The following is a 19834-nucleotide window of genomic DNA, read 5'->3' as shown; positions in this document are numbered from 1 at the left end:
AGATCATGGACGCATCAACCAATATGGGCAGTTCGTGACCTTCCTTGCCCTACACCTCTGAAGGGCTATCGCTACCTAGGTACCTAGCAGATTGGGATTATTAGTCATAGACGAAGATAGAAGATGAGTGCGAAAGCACCTTCATTTCCCCTGTATTGCTAGCATGGACCGGGGATGGCGAAGTGTGTAGTATTACATTTAAATTGTACTTGGGCTTTGTTGATCAATTACTCATATGGCAGGCCATCTGGGCACCAATCGGACTTTAGCCGAGGCTATGCGCCTGGGAAAGACGCTGGACTTTTCACAAAGAGCAGAGCATGAATTTGTTCCCCCAGGACCAAGGTGAGTTCTGTTAGCGATGACAATGGGAACTCTACCCCTACCTAGGGAGAGGTGTACCTGTGGACATGTGCACTTGCATCTTATTCCTGAATCCTAACCCCAACCTTACTTCAACGTGACCCCACCGACGTCTCCGCACTCCCCGGCCTCTTCTCGTTTCGACTCTTTCGCCCTCCTCTGGCCCTGCTGGCTTCTGCTCTCTCTTCTCTCCTCGTCGATCCCACGATCCCACGTGGCCGACCGTTTCGTGTCGATCGTTCCACGCTGGCAGTGATCTTCACCCCTCGTGCTATGGCACCCAATGCTGCTGCCCGTGGTTAAAGCAGACGTCATGGCAGACGTGGATGAACAACCCTCCAAGCGACGCCGACGCACTCGCCGTGCTCCGCCAGATCGCAAATTCGAGTGCACCCACGAGGGCTGCGGCAAGAGTTATTCGCGCGCCGAGCATCTGTACCGGCACCAGTTGAATCGTATGTGCTCCGCCCCTCGCTTGGCTGACGCACGACTGACTGAGCCTGCGCGCGACTCCAGACACCCCGAAGCAGATTTTCCGCTGCGATTTCCCCAACTGCTACCGATCCTTCGTGCGGCAGGACCTCTGCATCCGTCATCGCGAGCGTCACACCACCAGCGGCTCGCAGCTTCAGAAGCGCGACTCATTCGCGACCGATTCGCACGATGATCCCCCCAAGCCGCTCATCCCGGCCTCCTCGCCTTCGTCGCCCTCCATGACTGCCGCTGATTACCGCTTCATGACCGACCCGGGTGCACAGAGTTCCAAGTCGCCCACCAGCACGAGCTACCCGCTCTCCACCGGCGTCGAAGCGACGGGAGTGCCCGTGTCGGGCTACACAGACTTTGCCGGGATCCTTGGTCAACCCGCAAGCATGCTAGATTTTGACTCGATGTCCAATGTGTATCCGATTTTCGGTGGAGAGACCTACAATCGGTCCCCGTTTGCCATGGCAGACGACTTTGCCGCCTGGTTGTTTAGTGAGCCAATGGCACCGCTGGGGTACGGTATGATGCCGTTGGTTCAGAACCAATTCTATGTGAACGAGTCCTCCTACCAGAATTTCTGCCCGGTGACCCCCCAGCATCCGATGAGCGTGACTAGCATTCTAGACTCAGGGTCCTTGCCCGCGATAATATCGGAGGAGAAGCGCCACGAGTTGCTGCAACTGATGGCGACGCGATTTAACGAGGCTGCGTACTCGGCGGATGCGAAGCGCAAGGACGCGCTGATGGACGGAGATCTAAACAGCGAGCGACACGTGCTGAGCTTGCGCATGATGCAGACGTATATCGGCTCGTACTGGTATCATTTCCACGCGCAGTTGCCGATTCTGCACCAGCCAACATTCGCTGCCGACCGTACACCGAACCTGCTCCTGCTGGCTATCATGGCTATTGGCGCTGCAACCTTGGACAAGGTCCATGGCCACCTAGCCATGGAGACCGCGGCGGAACTGGCGAGCTTTATTGTGTGGCATCTTCGCTGGGAGATCTTCATGGATGCAGACTTCCGGCCACCGGCACGATTGTGGGTGTTTCAGGCTTTGCTACTGCTGGAGGTCTATGAGAAAATGTTTTCTACGAGGGCGCTGCATGAGCGCGCGCATATCCATCATGACACAACCTTGACGCTGATGCGTCGGGGCAGCTCCCTGATCGGGCAGTCCTCGTTCGACACGCCGGACGCTAAAGAAGAGGATGAGTCGTGGTCGCATTGGATCAAGGCGGAGGCGACGCGGCGAGTCGCGTTTGCGGCCTTTGTTTTGGACTCGACGCATGCTACGATGTTCGGCCATTCGGCCAAGATGGTCGCGCACGAGTTGCGACTCCCATTGCCCTGCGACAAGGCATTGTGGGCAGCCACGAGTGCTGCCGAAGTGGCACGGGTACAGTCGAGTCTACAGTCTCACGGTGTGCGACCAGTGATGTTTTTAGACGGGTTGAAACGCACGCTGAATGGCCAGCCCGTGCGGACCAATGCATTCGGCCGGGCGATTCTCATGGCAGGCCTGCTGAGCGTGAGCTGGCATCTCAATCAGCGAGACCTGCAGGTCACCTCGCTCGGGGTCGGACAGACTCTGGGAGGCCGCGAAAAATGGCGAACTGCACTGCTGCGTGCGTTTGATAACTGGCGACGCGACTTTGACGAGGCCCTGGGTCACTCAACCTCGGCCGAGTCGGAGTCGCGCGATGTCCTGCATGGCCTCGCCCATATGGGATCGCATGTGGACATCGTCGACCTGCAGATCTTCGCTGGTGCCGGTCGGCTCATGGGTCGGCCGATTACGGCTCGCGACTACAGCACCGCCCGCGAGAAGACAGAGCAATGGGCGACCAAGGCCTCGGCGCGCGACGCCACCTTCTATGCGTTGAAGTTCCTGATTGCATGCTTCTCCGAGCCGTTTCTGCAATCCGGAGAGTATATCGCGAGGGATGACTACCTCCTGAACCGATCATGGGTGATGTATTTCGCAGGGTTGGTGGTGTGGACCTACGGGTTTGCACTGGATGGCCCGCTCCGCCCATCGCCTGTATTGGCCACGCCCGCTGAGCGACGACACGATATGCACAAGTTCCTGGAGCGGGTGGGCGGGGTGCATGAGCCAAATGACTTGGAGAACATGAAGGGGCGCAATGAGTGTCTCGGGTTGTTAATGGTGATGCGCGACTCGTTCGCGAATCCGCGGTGGGAGCTGCTGGGAGAAGCAGTGCGGCTGCTGGACAGCTGCATCGCGAAGCTGCAGTCATAGCAGGGTATATCAGCCTTGTCAACGATAATCGCGACCAATGATCGCCAGTCTGGAATCTTGTATCTCCCTGGTAGAAGTACTGTACGTTGATGTTGTAGGTGTGATATATGTACATATGTACATACATACATACTACATCGTATTCTGCGGTGACGGCGAATTACCCAATTTAGTTTAGCGTTCCAAGTTGGGATTAGCGTGTCCTCGCGTCATCGCCTCGCCGTGCGTGTTGTTATAAAGTCGTCGTCGTCGCCGCCGCGATCTTTCGCCGCCATTTCGCCCATTGCTCCTGTTTCCTTACCATCTGACTCTCACGCCTGTCCTGCCGGTGAGGCATTTTTGCCATTGATCCAGCCCGCCGAGCCCACGCCCCCCCCCTTGATCGCCGCCACGGACTGACCAATCCTTTGCCCTTGATCGATCTCTCGAGCGCACTGTGCGCGGTGTTGCCTCATGCAGCCTCAGTTCTACGCAGAATCGTCGAAGATACTCGGCGTGAGGCATTTTTGCCTTTGGTCCGCCACGCCGGCGGCTCACGGCCCAGCCTCACAGACACGTTCGTCGGTCGGTCTTACGGTCGATCTATTGCGCCCTTTGGTTTTGTCGCCCTAGATTCTCCGTGGATAACCACTTGTTGGTAGCGGAGCCGCGTCTGCCTTTGGTGCCTAGTTCAGAGCGAGCGCGCTGAAAAAATCTTGGTTGAGGGCGTCCAGTCAATTTTGGACCCGAGGGAATATTCGTTAAAACGCATCAATTGCATGTTTGACCAGGATCTACAGTTCGCGCAGACCAAAGATAAAAGTATCTGCGGGGGCTGGATAATAGGATGAAATCCTGTTCTTCATGATAGGAGACTTCCACAGCGGCCTTGTAAAGGCGCTTCAACGATCTCTGAAATCGCTCGCCGACCTCCCTAGACCATTTGCACGCCTGCGCTTCCCTCGATCCTTCGCACCATCGTTTCATTATCAGGAAAAATCCAAGTGGAGCTCAGCTCTGGCCCATCAAGTACGCCTTGTCCTTGGCGACCCTTTGACGTGGTTATCTATTAGCAGACATGCTGAGATGGATGGATCAGACAAACTGGGGGCAATTCCTTTAACACGAGTTTCATGTGGACTGGAGACGACCTGGCAGCTTTGTTCTCTCAGTCAGTACGTCATGAGCGTCTCATCCACAGCCACTGGTTTTGAAATAACTGGCAGGTAGAGCTTGATGGACTGGGTGAGAACTTCAAGATGCAGACGACATGCACCCATACGGCCTCCCAGAAATAGTAACACTGAATGCGATAAGGCCATTGGATCGGTCGGACGAATGGACGATATGTTCCTGCGGCGTGGTCCTGCACGGTGCAGCGAAGACAGAATTCATTGGCGAACAGCTCTTGTTTTGGATGCCGAGCTGGCAACCTAAATCTACTTCAGTTGCAAGGGTGATGGGGCGGAGCGAAAGCGCCTATTTGAGATGAGAGGTATAAAGTCAAGTCTCGCACGTCGAGTTCACGAGCTAGTATTCAACTCAATTGGAAGTTTGCCTTTAGTGCACAGTGTCTTCTTGTTCCACTATCTCTTCGCGTCGCTCTTTCTCTATCAGCATGGATTCTTTCACCGATGAAGAAAACCATTCCTTCAGTGAGAACCCTGCCTGATTGCAAGTTTGATTATGCTAATTTGAAATTGCAAAGCTTCAACCTCAGGAGACTCTTGTGTGGGGGCTGAAGTAGTCGTGCGCGAATCCATGCCCATCGAGCTAGGCACGCAGTCCAACCCGATCTATGTTGACGATGACTTGGCTCCATTGGGCTCGACCGCCAATCCTATCATAATCCATGACGATTGGTCTCATGATGAAGCAGAGCTACCTGATTCTGATGCCGACACAGAGATCGTGACTACCCCGAAGTTCTGGGAGATGATCGACAGAGCCTTCCCTACATCTGCGAGTGATGGCACAAGCGCTTCAATCGGTGCGCCGGGTAGATCAGAAGCCTGTCAGAAACCAGTAGACATTCACCGGGGGCAATCATTCACGAACTGTCCTCATACGGATGGCAAGGTACCGGAAATGACTCCTCTCTCCGACTCCCAGAGCTTGCCGAGTTGTGTCACCCTTGCGGCTGTAAGCAACGAGAACATCACGCCTGTTAGCACTAGTCAGTTCGATCTCTAAGCCCTTCAAAACTTATAATAACGCCTTTCAGGATGTGAACCAAACATGCGTGGCAATATTTGTCTGCCTGAAGCACCCAGCAACGCCGACTGTGCACTTACAAAGCCTTTTATGGGTACCATTGCCGACTCTGTTACAGATCGAACAAGAACCGAGGACGGTTTGTCCAACAGCCAGATCTCGCTGCATGGACTCCGTGTTGCGGGGATGAAACGGGAACTATCACAAGAAGACACCTCTACGTTGAGACGATCGGACCGGCTGTCAAAAAGACGCAGACTTTGATGGCAATCTTCTTCCTTTGTATATACGCATTTTACAGTCATTGGATAGCAAATTCAAATTCGAATATAGTATCCTCAGAACAAAAAAGTCTCCTCAGAATCCAGATCAGCTCCAAACCATCCCCAAGCTCGCTTCCATTCCCGTGAGAGACTTTCTCACACGGCAAGCAACTTTCTTTCCGCATGGGTCAATAAAAGCTCCCGCACACGCGGATTGGCCTGTACAACCGGAAGACGTCTGACTTCGTGGCCCTTGCCTAATGGATCCACGCAACAGCCTATTCGTCAAACAGCTTTGTACCCGCTGCCACAATTACTCAGCGTGCCGCATACTTCTCTCGGTCAATATCCTGGCCCGCAGCCGCAATCTTCCACAGCGTCGTATACTTGTCCCAGTCAATATCCTGGCGCTTCTACTTCTGTGAAAGCTAGGCTCTCCGCCAACTCTTCACTCGTTCCAACCCTTGAATATGATTGGCAAGCCACTAGGGGCCATTTATTGTCGAAGGGCCACTGCTGATTGGTAGGGCCTTGCTGATTGGCAGGCAATTGCTGATTGGTAGGGCCTTGCTGATTGGTAGGCCATGGCTGGGTGGTAGGCCATTCATTGTCGAAGGGCCGCTGCTGATTGGTAGGGCCTTGCTGATTGGTAGGCCATAGCTGGGTGGCAAGCCATTCATTGTCGAAGGGCCGCTGCTGATTGGCAGGCAATTGCTGCTTGGTAGAGGACCGATCTTTGCGCTCTACTGGATTCAAATTCTGCTTAACACCGGGGTGTGTTTTAGATAGTGGCGGTGTGCTTTTGTTGTGACTGATATCTGGGGATGGAGCATCACCGGATCTGGGTGACAAAACCGACTTTTCGTCTTTGCGCTCGTTTTTGGAGCCCGGGGATCCCTCGGTTAAAACAGTTTTCTCTTGGTCCAAAAGTTGCTTGTAATAATCTTTGACCGCATCTGACTCCCTTTGCCAGCTCAAGCTGAGAATACTTCTCACAATCTCGTTTGATTCCTGCATATACGCTTGACGAACAAACGGTAAGTAGATCTCCATGTAAAGATAACTCGGTCTCGATGGGAACTTGAGCTTGCTCGACTCAGTTTTGCGCTGTTCTCTAGAGCGGCTGATCCATTGCTTGATGTTTTTCTCTGGATCGTACTGTTCACTCAGGCGGCCATGAAAAATTTGGCGAGCTATAATGACGGGAGATTCTTTGCTGGATCTATCACACTCGTTAGTTCAGTAAACGTTCGAATGTTCAATTCAAAGCTCACAGTATGAAGGATGGCTTTCTTACTGTATCTGGGAATCCTGCGAACGTTGCGCAGCTAACGCGAGAGCATGATTGTGTCTCTCAATGGAAGCCAAATCCTTATAACGGTCTTGCACCTCCTTTGATTCGCAATCCCAGCTCAAAGACACAAGAGAGACCGCAGCGTGATATCTCAAGTCGTAGCTGAGCTGTGCCTCGTTAATATAGTCCATCTTGTAAAGATTGTAGGAGTCGAGAGGCCTTTTGACTCGACCCTTTACGTTCTGGCGCTGCCGTCCTGAACGATTTACATATTGTGATGCCCTCCCACTAGAGACACATTTTTTGCTTAGAGGCTCGCCTTTGAAGACATTATGTGCTTCGCGTGTCGAATCACTCATCTCTGGGACTGATCTAATATGAAACCCAGTATGATCAGTCAACATAATACATTAGCATGAATTTATGCCAACAGAGATAGTGTACTCACACTGCGATCAATCTGGCGTACTGAAAATCGATGACTTCTGTAGTCGAACTTGGATTCTGGGATAGTGTACTGTTTTATAGTGGATGTCTTTTCGTAGCCGGAAGCCGGTAAATTGGTTGACCAGTATTGCATTTTTTCTTATTCTTCCTTTTTTGATCCTCTGTTTTTGCTTTTCACCTTTTGAACCTCACCCTTTCTTCCCTTCGTTCTTCTTCGATCTCTGGCCCGCAGAGAGGGTATAATGCTTGTCATCTGATTTCGCACTAAATACTAGCATTCCCACAGTTTTCCAGCTGGGGTGGGTTATTATTGTACGTAGAAGCTTAAGGTGAAACGGACAGGTTTGGGATGAGTCTTATCTACCAGATCAATAACATCAGAAGGAAACTTTGTGAGCTTGGATGCAGAAGGATATCGAAGCTATCAGACTCCCCATTACAGCGTTCTCGGTAGCAAGATCATAACGCTTTTAACACGCACACTCGTGGCTCCAAGAAGAAATTTTGAACTGTGGCTTCAAAATCTTTGTCATTCGCCGAGCTGATTTCCATCTAATCAGAGCACACTTAAAGACTGTTCCATAGCTCATTATGCTGAACATTTGTAAATCAGCATATAAGAACGTATACCCAGATAATGATTAGATATGATGGGCTGTAGGTACTAAGTAAACTATCTAAAAGAATGTAGACTTGGAGCAATGGGCTTTAAGGTATGACTACTTCAATCTCTAATGGGCCGATCTTATACACAGCTTCAAAGATAATATAGTATGAAACATGTAGTTGAAAGAAAAGATTGAAATAGTATTTCAGATATACGCTGGGCCTTCATAGCCATCAGCCGGGAAAAAATCTTCTTTTATGTCATCTGGCACAAGTGTTCTAGCTTTCCACCAAGCATCACGTCTGTTTTTCAAACTCTCCAACTTCAATTCCTCTTGAATCTCCATCAAACTCTTATCTCTCGAGAATATTTCGGTTGTAAACGTGAAGATACTTTGTGTGGGTATTTCATGATTCAGTTGATAATCACAGCAGTTAGTTTCATGGCGCTGAAGAGATATTAGTATCTTCGTTAAGCAATCAAACCATTTCGATCGAGTATGGAATACATACGTATGCAGGGCCTTGGAAGGCTGCCGCTAGAAACAATTTTTTTTTCAAGGGCTGTGGTATGATTTCCATTACCTTGACCAAAGCATCATGTCTGCTTTCTAACTCCCTCAACTTCAACCTTTCTTCAAACTCCATCAAAAATATACCCCCTGACGAGAATAATTTTGTGGTGATGCCAAAGACACTCTGCGTGGGTGTTGCGCTGTTGAAGTCGAAGAAATTACATTTTATTTCGCGGTGCTAGAGAGACGTCAGTATTCTCTTCAGTCGAATCATTGCAGTCGATAGTGGGCTTAATACATTTGCAGAGGCTTGGATAGCGTCGGCCGGAATGGACTCCATTTCCGAGTATTGTGGCATCGCTTCCTTTAATTTGATCCAAGCATCAGGTCTGCTCCGCAATTCTGATAACTTCAACTTCTCTATGAACTTTCCCTGGGAGTTATCTTCCGACGTGATGATGGTGGTGACCAGAAAAGTCTCTTCCACCGTTTCGTCGTACATGCTTAATTCATCACTCTGTTCATAAAATTAGCAGCGATGCTGAATGTGTCCAATAGGAAGTCTTACATCTGTGCTTTGACCGCAAACGGACGGCAATAAAGCGGCGAAAGAATTAAAGAGGTGATCAAAAAGCTGCATTTTTGTGATAATAAACCACTTGATGAATTCTTTCAAAAGAGGGAGAAAGTCACTGTTTATACTATTGCACGCTCGCTTTGAAACCCCATACTTTACGTAAACGGTTTGAATAGTACTCAAAGTCTAGTCCATCTTCCTGTCCCGCTTCGATTAAGTTACACATATATCATATTGCACTTTATACGCCTGATGTTGATCACTATAGTGTTAAATAGTGCCAGGCGTTGCTCAGCCCGAGTCTTTACCATTACAGCAAAATGTTCAATCACTATATGAGTATCATTATGCTTAGGGGGTTTTAAGGCAATTCGATCTGGTTTTTCGTTCTTATTCCTATGGCTTCTTGAGGTAGTCATGTCAACTAAAGAGAACAGACAGTCGCGACGCTAGCCCAGGAACGCTCATTCCTGCTATTCCCACAAAGGACTTTGAACATTGTATTATGAGAATAATCCAAGAACCCAGTATGCCCGATCATTTGTAGTCCAGCAAAATGCTTCTCGACAAACGCCATTTCAGGCAAGCTTGCGTAAGGCTTCAGCGTGATTTCTCCCTATTTGGATTAGAATTTGTTCAATAGGACTGTCAATCATTTCAAAGAGTGCTTACTGAATCTCAACCTTATTCCACAGGCATAAACGAGCAATGCAACCAGTATGAGGATGTACCACAAGAATAGAAAGATAGGAAGATGAAGACCATCGAGTATTCGAAAACATAAGTGCTCCATCTTGGATCGTACGATGGGTATAAAGGTACTCTGCATTCAAAGACTGGAAAGTTGAAAGATTATTGAGACGTCGGTGAGGCTCGATGAGAGGTTGACTCCCGCCTTATAGTGGCCTGGTCCTGAATTGTACATGAACAGTGTCTGTTAAGAACATAGGTGTTGAGTTTTCAAATCTATATCGGCACAGTGATCAAGTCTCACAAACTGATATTGCCACATTAACGTCATTCAATCCCATCATATCTCATAGGTTCCCCGATCCAGCCTCTTTCATCCCACTCTTAACATTTTGTGGAGTCATCAATCTCAATCATCGCTAATTCTCACAGAACAGTCCTTACGTCCCTATGGAAAGCCAAAGGGACACGTATCTGGCGTTCATCGGAAATCGGATAATGTGTAGGGATAATGTGTGGGTTCGGACTATCTACGCATCGGCGTTATCGCACGTCAATGCATAACAAGTCCACTGGCACAGAAATTTGCATTCGGCAAAATTCGTCTCAAATCACTTCCCAATTCCATTTGAGACTGCGCCTAAACCTGGCCAAAGCAAGAACCCGTGCGATCGTTGATATTCGACCAAGGAACTGTGAGACATGATATCTTTGGACCGTTGATAAAGCGCTTCCCAGATTGCGATATCGATTGGCTGGCTCAAAAAATCATCAAGATACCGCGAGGATTGACGAAGAGACGCGTCAGAATGCATATCACCGCCGAAGTTACAAGCTATCAAGGTCAACTGAGAGACGGTCTTTTTACTCAAAGACTCCACAAGGGATTTTGCAGTAGCAAAAAAAAGGCCATCATCTAGTGTCAAGGAGTCTTGGTCCCGAGCCTTTTGTAGGGCTTCATAGGCTTCCAGAACTAGCAAAGTATCTTCATCGAGGCTTTCACGGGAGAGCGAAGACCTCTCAAAACCCGCACTCATTCTCAATACGAATAAAGATTTCACGACCCACGCCGCCGCGGCATCGGAAATCCCGCGCGATAGTCGAGAGGAGGACTCGTTAAGTCAGAAAATCATCAATCAAGGGAGTGGACTTTCACTTACCATGGATATGGGAATGTACGCAGAGAACTTGGGCTGCCTTGAGTATTATATGGAAGGGAATGCAAGTGTTTTAAAGTCGTCGTGCTAAGGATGATCTGATTTTGAGCTGGAGAGTACTTCACTAAGACTCATCGCGAATTTTCTAAGCCCGGCCCTCCTCATAGATCGTTTGTCACGATACACCCCTTGTCAAGTGTGACTACACAATCCGCTGCCTCCACAATGGCAGGACTGTGAGTGGCTACGATGATCATGTGGCCAGCCTTGCTTCGCCTTATCAAAGCTTCAATGACTTTCTTTTCTGTCCCCTTGTCAAGGCGACAGGTTGGCTCGTCGAGTAAAATGATCGAAGAATTTCTAATGAAAGCTCTGGCAAGACTCATTCGAAGCTCTTGCCCTGCAGACATCTGCCTAAATAACCTGTGATAGCCATTTGGCAACCCAACAATCAGGTCATGAATTTGCGCTTCTCGGCAGGCATTTTCGATATCCTGGTCTGTTGCATCTTCTCTGGCATATCGAAGATTTTTGAGAATCGACTCCGTGCGGAAGAAATAATCAGAGTCGAGCACCATGGATATGCTGCGACGAAGTGAGGAGGTCGTAATGTCCTTTATATTGATACCATCCAGCTCAATTTGACCCTTTTCTATATCTTCCACTCTCATTATGAGTTTGAGAAGTGACGACTTTCCGGATCCAGTCTCACCAACTACTGCCGTGATTTTGTTTGTCGTGCAAGCAAATGATACATCCTTTAGACAGTAGCCCTGGCTGTCCGGATAAGTGAAGCTGACGTTGCGAAGAACAAGTGCCGAAACTTCTCTGGGGCTCTCCGCGGTCTGAGTGATTGTCGACGGTAATTCCTCGTTCAAAAGGGTAAAGAGGGGCTCTGCAGCATTTCCATTGAATCTGATGTTTCGTAGTGTGTAGAAGAATTTCAAAATAGGGGCGACTTTTTGTCTCCAATAACTGACAATGAAAACAACATCGCCATATGATGCTTTATTGTATTTCATGATCTGGAGCACCAAAAAGAATGAGAAGTTTGATAACAGCTTCTTCACCGATACTGTTTTGATGGCATGCATATCAATTGATCTCTCCTGCTCTAATACTGCGGTCAGAGCAGTTTGAAACCATCGAAGGTGATATTGAGCTTGGTCGAATGCAATCATGGTCAACGGGTGGGTAAAAGTATCAGTGATGATTTTAATGACTTCTCTCTTCGCTCTGATGACATGTGAAGCCCGATTCGAAGACGTAAGCTCCAGGGAGATCAGGGTGATCACAAAGACGACAATGATCTCGAGAACATATGGCCCAAAGCTTCGGCGCACTGAAATGGTGAACCATAACTCCGCAATTGCCGGGAAAACGTCGAATATCGAAAGTGATATTACAAGAGTGATGTTTTGGGCGGTATCAAGAATTGTCGAGATGCCTTTGTATTTCAATATCCTATGCAGAGGTAGTTGCGAAGCGTGGTTGAAAGCAGCGAGTTGGATTCGGCTGGTCCAAGTTTGTGAAAGCCGAGCTGTCGTCAATGCGTCGAGAGAAGGCAGCACCGACAGAGATATAAAATCAGCCAGCATCCAAGGTAATAAGGTGCAAGTCTTGTTATTGATGAAGTCTTCCATGAATTTGCCTTCTTGTCGGGAGACTAAGAGATCTATTGCACGTCGGCTAAAGGCGCAGAAGAATCGCACAGCCACCAGAATCATCACTTCCCAGCTTTCGCTATGGTCTGGAAGTAAACAACGCCGTAAGATTGACCAGGACTGGGGAGTGAGCTTTGATAGCATGGCTGCAGAGAAGTTTTTCCGGACCAGTAAGTGGGAAATGTGCGATGCAGGAGAAATCTTCGCAGTGAGGTCGATTGGATAAATCACACTTCCATCAGAGGAGGGATCGGGCTGATTTATAAAACATTAAGAGTACAAGCAACAATATGCTCCTGGATTCGGCTTTAGCCGCGCAGTCTAGCTGCCCATCTTATCGGGTAGGACTGATGCCATGTTTTCTCCAAATTAGAAAGCAGTAAAAAGAAAATGTATGAATCAAATCTCATATTCTCCGGGACCGAAAAACCTACGATAGCCCACTCCCTCTTCCGCTATGCAATGCGCGCATTGGTCGTCGAGAGTGTTTGGAATTCGTAAAGTCAGCCCAGCCATATTCTCAGTAATCTTAAAAATGTCTTTGCCTCAAAAGAGCAGTCAAATGGGAGCCGTCAGACAAGAGAAATGCGAGTTCTTCTGGTGTTACCATGTACGGGTTCGCCAGATGCATTTAGATCGAGGCAAATGTTGTATCTTCGTACTGATGATCTCAAAGCGGTCGCTCCTACTGGCAAAAACCCTCCTTTTCAATGAAGTAATCAGGAATTTGATCGATTATATGACATAAAATGACAAATTTAAGTCGATAGAGGCAGTTGTATCGAGCTCATGATAAAGAACGCCGAAATATAAAATTTCCACTGAGAAAACGCGCCTTCAGGGCTGCATTCTCCACGGATCTGAATTAGCAACTCTAGCCGCAGTTGTATTAGTGCTCAATTACTCATTAATTGTCTAACATCCGAGGAGAAATGTTCCTTGGAGATGATCACTAGTTCAATGAAACCATCTTTCAAAATTCTCTGGTTATCTCGATGACAGGTTAGAGGTTAGAGTACTGGTTGAGACATCCAGACCCGGCCATTTAGAAGAACGCTTGTATAAGATTAGGATACACCGGCCGACAGATAAACTATGATGAATAGCATGGTTAACCGCTCGATAAATTCTGGCAATACAGATTAAGCGAAATGCTCCTCTCCCATATCATGATTGCGACCACAATTGGCGGCGCTATAGCCTCCTCACTTATTAAAAGACAAACCTCCGTTACCTGTTCCAACTCAAAATAGACACCAAAGTGCTGCCAGCTTCTGCTTCCTGTAAACGTTTTGGGGAGAACCCTTGATATTGGAGTGGCATGTGTACCCTGTATGCCATATCCGTGTGCCTTATCCCAACCTCTATCTGTTGACGACGCTGACTGGCTCTGTAGTGGGTACCTCTTGCAATGGTCAAACGTGATGCTGTGACACAGAAGATGTGGGTTACTCGTAAGGTATCAGTAACGAGCACGCTAACATGAACAGTTCTTGATTGAGATCCTAAACATTTGCTCTGAGCCGAGTGGAGGTAGTGGTAATGGTGGTGGTGGTAGTGCTGGCTAAGGTAGATTATTCTTTTCTGCACATAATACAGTATGTGTGTGTGTGTGTGTAATTCATTTACCCTGACCCCTCACCGAAGTGATATGCAGGCTACCCCAACTATATATACATCTAGAAATACATGTTCGTGTACCACTTCCAAAACGAACTTAGAGCCTCGTCGGGGCCTGTCGTGGCCAAGTGGCCCTCATTGCTTGGTTTGCTGCCCTCATGGCGCGCGGCTTCGAAATCGCTGTGATGCCTCCGCAAAGTCCAGGACAGCCTCGACCGTCTTGGCACGGGAAGCAGTTCCCCTTTCTCCAGATCCTCCCAATAAGGTTGCCATGCTATTAAACGCGTCGCCAACCTTCCCCCGGAGCTCTCGGCGTAGATCCCTGGGCAACACATAATACAGTAGTTTTCAAATTCAGCTTGACCTTATCTCTTCAGACTTAATTATCGGAAAATAAATCCAGATTATGCGAATTCCGATTGGATATTATCTGAGCCTCCAAATACAGACCGCTTACCAAGATAGGCTTTGAAACTTACAATACGTTTTCAGGACCATGAATGATGTATTTTATACGAACCTATCCTCCACTCACCTTCACGATCCGCAAATTTCTGCACGATTCCAGCATACCCGTTTATAGTATAAACGACATCGCTCTAAGACTCTCCAGGCTACTTCCTATACGCATATGATAGGGAATGATTCATCCACTATGTATGAAATGACCAAATAGGCTGGATGCAGTAAGCAGGCTCTCATTAAGATCCGCAACAATCTGTGAAAATCTGGAACGCGGCTCTAATACAAGGTATTTACACAACAGTAAAGCCCGTTTAGTTTTTCAATTCTGCCCATTCTGTAAACGATCATTTGCTTTGACCTCCATACCCTGAGGCATTGGAACTCAGAAGACCCATCTCTAGTAAGGAGCGGGTAAAACTTGTTATGGCACGGACAGCAATACTGGCAATTTTATCCCCATCACCAGCATTAGGATCAAAAGAGCAAACAGTGAGACTCCTTGGCGTAGCTTTTTTAGGTAGCATAGCCATACATGCAATAAGTTCGGACTCAAACATACCGCCTTCGGATGGATAATCATTGACCTTGCCGTACGAAGCATCTAGTACATCGAGGTCGAGATGCACTAGGGCCGGACTGTAAGACCGCGCATCGAGATGAACTTCTAACTCTCTCACAAAGTCCACCTTTTGGTCGCTATGACCCCAGACTGCACACATTCCAGCATCGATAACTCGTTGCTTCTGTAACTGTGACTGATCACGCAGGCCAAGATAGAGGAACCGATCGTAGGAGAATGGCTGAAACCCGGGAACGGTGTTCATCAAAGTCTTCCAGCTCTCTCCACGTAACATAGACAACCCCATAGCGTCAAAGTACCCATTTTCGTTAACGTCCGGCGAATCAAGGTCATCATGCGCGTCAAAATATATGAACGCCAAGTCTCTGGCTTGAAGCCCACAGGCTACTGCGGTGCTTGCCATGCAATTCCCAGAAAGTATCAATGGAAAGCTGGCTTTCGCAACAGCCGAAGTCACCGCTTTGGATATACGTCGCAAAATTTCGAAACTGCGTCCAATTTCGCCCTCGAAATCGTCCACTGGTTCAATTTCGTTAAATTCAACTTGCACTCCAAGCTGTTGGAGTTCTTGAATCACCCCCAAGGAGAGTATGCGGTGCGGGCCATTACCGACACGATGATCACGTATTCCGACATGATAAGGAGAAAAAATGATGGTGATGGTATTAGCGGACATGGCGGCACGGATTTGGCTGGGTTTAGGGAAGGGGCTAAAAAAGGGTTGAAATTAAGCAGTGTGTGTGTTAGGTTCTTGACTCTGTATTGATTTGTAAGCAAGTCTCCACAAGTCACCTCATAGGTTGAGAAACGATACCTAGGAGGTCCTCGCAGACAACAATGAGCCAAGTTCTATACAGAGATCGTACTGAGAACATCTGAGAGGTTTCTTAAGCTCTCAAGACCATCCAATAAAATTCACCAGCACATACTATGAGGTATAAGCCAAGTTCAACACGAGACTGGCAACGCGCCACAGATTACACAGCCTATTGGGGATGAAGTGCTATATATATATATTTCCCTACCCAGGATAGACTTTTTACTGAGTAACTTAAGCACAGCCATCTGTGGCGAATACAGGAAATCTGCGCTACATATAGGAAGAAGAAGGGCAAATAGTAATCTGGAACTGGTGGGGAGGCAAGAAAGCAGGCAGCCGATCTTCCGAGATCGCCAGATCTACTAAGCGATTCTAAGAGGTTCAGTGTATCATTATAGAATGGGCAGTGTTTTAGTTATTACCACCGCAGTTCTGCCTTGTTATTTAAGCGGTGACCCTAAAAAGGCTTAGCGTATTTGAGACTTATTTCCTAGGGAATCAAGTGCAAAGAGTGTGAGATCAGACTGATTCCGAAAACTACTGTACAGTAAGTACTATGTTTGTTGCCAACTCGCCGCCTATACCATCAATCACAAATTTCCTTCGTCATGTTTAGCATTATTTCGAGAATCGCTCAGAGCTTTGGCTTCCTCGTTGTGCACGTCACTATCGTACGTCAACAACAAGACGGGATACACATATACGAAATATCCTTTCCCCCTGATCGTCTCCACAATGTATGTAAATAACACGCCGTCTTTGAATATCCAAGCTTACTAAATACCTGAGATCGATGTCCGCTTTTCGATCCTATATGCAAACCAACCTCGTGATGACTCCATGACAAGTATAGATATTGTTTAAGGCATTGACACAATATAATGTGGATTTTTGGCTATCTCTTAAATGATTACCAACACATAAAATCGATTTGAATATTGAGCACATATTTTGCTCGTAATTCAATAGAAACTACTATGTGTACCATATATGAATAGTCAACGGTCTCAACATCATGGAGAAGTTACTCGGCATGAACCAAAGAAAGTCTTCAGAATCCTCTGTCAGTAGAACACATTGCACTCTTTCTCTTCTTATAGCGATACTACCCCGTGCTGATGTTGGTCAGTATGCATCATCATGAGAATGAAAAGCAACGACCTCGCTCTTTGGAGTGCATATAACATATACAAAATAGCGAAATATGACTGACAGTATGAAGACGATCAAAAAAAAGCCTTCAATATGCTTCCGGTCGCCCGTGGTGTGAAACATAGCGGCTCGAGCTTCTCCAGCAAAAGAGGTGTCCGCCGAAAGGTTAGGTACCTGCATCCAATTCAAATGTGCCTTAAGCAGGAATCGTTTTAGAGGTATGGCAAGACGCGTGCGTAGCTCCTTTTACATCACAAGACAAGTACGCATCTATAACATCGTTAGTCTGAAGTAAAACTCAAAGTGACCATCCAGTGGTGAATAACGTTTTTGAATTCCTCTCCTTGAGTTCAATATACCTACGATGACTGTTGTACCTAAGCCATGAATACCATAGGCCTCAGCAATGATCGGTGTTGGACTTGCGACTAAAGGAGTAGTTGTCAAGTCTCTCTTCTGTACGTCAGAATGTGGCTCATCGATGAAAGTAAAAAATCTCGCCTGGTCTAGTACAGTCGCTAGGGGATTAAGTCCCTGAAGGCCCGAAAGCAGTAAGTTCGCTGTCTTGAATGCTATCACAAGAACAATACGGAAAGCTATGAGGTGGGTAAGTCTCTTTATATTACTGCCTTCAAAGATTCTAAATAAACACCAAGTTGAAAACAATATCTTTTCGTTTAGGCTCATCAGTGAGCATCCATTCCTCCCAATCCTCAGATCCGGATATTTTGCTGACCAAAGATACAAATGAGTCAAAATTTGCCAATATTTTGGACTTTGTTGGCGCGGGAATAATCGACGAAGAGTCTCTTCTATTTGGCAGCTCTCCCCCATTTGGCGATTCCAATGAGATTGGGAGGGAATTCTCCGTAGACTGCGCTTGGTCAGGAAGACTGTCAACAGCGGAAACCCGTATTTTTCTTGTCAAATTTCCATGGAATCTTTCGCTCGGGATTGTGGTCCGATTCAGCGCAGAAGAATTTATTCCTTCTGGTAGCTTTCCCCAGTTCGGCGGTCCGCATGGGATAATTAGGAGAGTATTTTCAGGAGACTGCTGGGGAAGATCATTACGAGAAACCACTTGTGAGCTTCTTGTTGAGTTTTCGTAGAGACTTGGGTTTTGACATATCATGCAAGGCCTGCTTTAGGACTGAGAAGAATGGGATAGATCGGGATCTAATTGAAGAACGCGCAATTCAAGGTGCTGAATATAAGCAGATTCATCACCTTGGCAATCAATAAGACGACTGCTGTCCATCGCTTTGGAGAGTGAAGGGGACAGTGGACAAATAGTTAACGTTGAGGCAAATTTCATTCATTTTGCAGCGTTCACAGGTGGAGCGGGGAAAGCTCAGAAGGAAATTGGGCACATGTGATCACTATTGCCCGAACTGCATATTTGTCACATAGTTCACTTTTAACATTTAACCCCTGCTTATCTCTCCTTTTTCAAGTCGTTCGCTGATTCTCTTTCTGCATCTGCTCTCCTCGTTATTCTCGATTTCTGCTTTGCTCCCGTATTCCATTCACCAGCAATCAACCAGACATTACCTTTGAATTCAGCTCTTGTGACATGAATGAACCAATAACCAAAGTGCAGATGACCCGGCAGTGAAGTCACAGTCACTCAATCTCCATTGTAGTTGAGCGAACTGTTGACTCTATTACCCCGCCTTTTTACCTGATCCGGTGACCCAGAGTCTGGGTCACCGGATCGGGTTAGTAGAACTTGACCTGCATGATTATATATGCTGAAAGCTATGAATGGAACATTTATATAGGTCTAGACAGGTCTAGAACCAGCTGCCTCTCCACAATAGCCGCTGTAAGTCCATAAACAGAAAGATGACTGTTGATCTTAATAGGCCAGGAAAGGCCCGTGGGACGAGCTGAGGTGCACATTCTATTTTGCCAAGGCTAGGACAGTGCTAATGAAAGATCGAAATCATTGAGGTCGCCTTGAATCAGCTCTATATGCTGCCTACGTTATTCGATGAGAATGAGAAGGGTGAATAAGACTGGCAGTTCTCTGAAGATTATTCCTTAGCGGCGCTGTATTGTCTTGAAGCATAAATCTATTGATGATGCTACATGCTCACGACCATACGACCTAGGTAGATAAATTGACAGCAATGCCCAATAGAACTCAGTGAGAAAAACAATTCATTGAAACAACAATCACCATCGCGATCATTACATCACCCTAAGCCTGTCTGTCTTTCAACTCGCGCTATACGAAGCCACGTTATGGAGGGTAAAAAGAAGGCCCAGAGAGCACGCGACATTCTTTCTTCCATCTACGCCTTCTACAAGAATGGCGAACCTGAACGCCTTCCTTTTTGGATGAGCAATACCAGCGGTGACATCCCAATTGCATTACAAACCCCATCGGCAGAGCAAGCGGAAGCAAAAAAGAAGGAACTCAAAGAAATGCTTGGGATTCAAGAGGTGCTTGATAATATTTCGCCCCAAGAACGCTAGGCTATGGAGCAGGCCTCCAATTCTAGCACTGCCAAGCGTCGAAATCACAAAAAGATTTGAGCAAGGATCTCGGTATTGGAAATATGTTGACCTTGGGGATATCTGGGAATTCCAAAGGGGATCGTCTTCCGGTGATTGCTTATCAATGTGTTTGGGGCAAGCAGTAGGGTGCTTGTTATTTGAAATTATAGTTGAAA

The 19834-nt window shown here is 47.3% G+C and overlaps 5 protein-coding genes across 5 annotated transcripts; 2 read left to right on the top strand and 3 right to left on the bottom strand.

Annotated features, from left to right (window-relative positions):
- Positions 1-646: 646 nt before the first annotated feature.
- N7459_006488 (putative C2H2 finger domain protein) lies at positions 647-3113 on the top strand (the record flags this gene model as incomplete). Its single annotated transcript, XM_056945656.1, has 2 exons — positions 647-818; positions 880-3113. The coding sequence occupies 2 exons, from the start codon at positions 647-649 to the stop codon at positions 3111-3113; spliced, it is 2406 nt and encodes an 801-aa protein (XP_056797655.1).
- Positions 3114-4710: 1597 nt separating this feature from the next.
- On the top strand, positions 4711-5285 carry N7459_006487 (uncharacterized protein; the record flags this gene model as incomplete). The annotated part of the gene is made up of 2 exons (XM_056945655.1): positions 4711-4747; positions 4801-5285. The coding sequence occupies 2 exons, from the start codon at positions 4711-4713 to the stop codon at positions 5283-5285; spliced, it is 522 nt and encodes a 173-aa protein (XP_056797654.1).
- A 680-nt stretch (positions 5286-5965) lies between these two features.
- Positions 5966-7054, bottom strand: N7459_006486 (uncharacterized protein; the record flags this gene model as incomplete). Its single annotated transcript, XM_056945654.1, has 2 exons — positions 5966-6791; positions 6867-7054. The coding sequence occupies 2 exons, from the start codon at positions 7052-7054 to the stop codon at positions 5966-5968; spliced, it is 1014 nt and encodes a 337-aa protein (XP_056797653.1).
- A 3962-nt stretch (positions 7055-11016) lies between these two features.
- On the bottom strand, positions 11017-12453 carry N7459_006485 (P-loop containing nucleoside triphosphate hydrolase protein; the record flags this gene model as incomplete). Its single annotated transcript, XM_056945653.1, has 1 exon — positions 11017-12453. One exon carries the CDS (start codon positions 12451-12453, stop codon positions 11017-11019), a length of 1437 nt encoding a protein of 478 aa, XP_056797652.1.
- A 2495-nt stretch (positions 12454-14948) lies between these two features.
- N7459_006484 (arginase family protein) lies at positions 14949-15860 on the bottom strand (the record flags this gene model as incomplete). The annotated part of the gene is made up of 1 exon (XM_056945652.1): positions 14949-15860. One exon carries the CDS (start codon positions 15858-15860, stop codon positions 14949-14951), a length of 912 nt encoding a protein of 303 aa, XP_056797651.1.
- Positions 15861-19834: the final 3974 nt, after the last annotated feature.

Source organism: Penicillium hispanicum (assembly GCF_028827665.1).
Source record: "Penicillium hispanicum strain IBT 35686 chromosome Unknown utg000006l_segment0_segment0, whole genome shotgun sequence".
In the NCBI taxonomy this organism is placed as follows: domain Eukaryota; kingdom Fungi; phylum Ascomycota; class Eurotiomycetes; order Eurotiales; family Aspergillaceae; genus Penicillium; species Penicillium hispanicum.
This window is presented reverse-complemented; position numbering and strand designations above follow the sequence as displayed.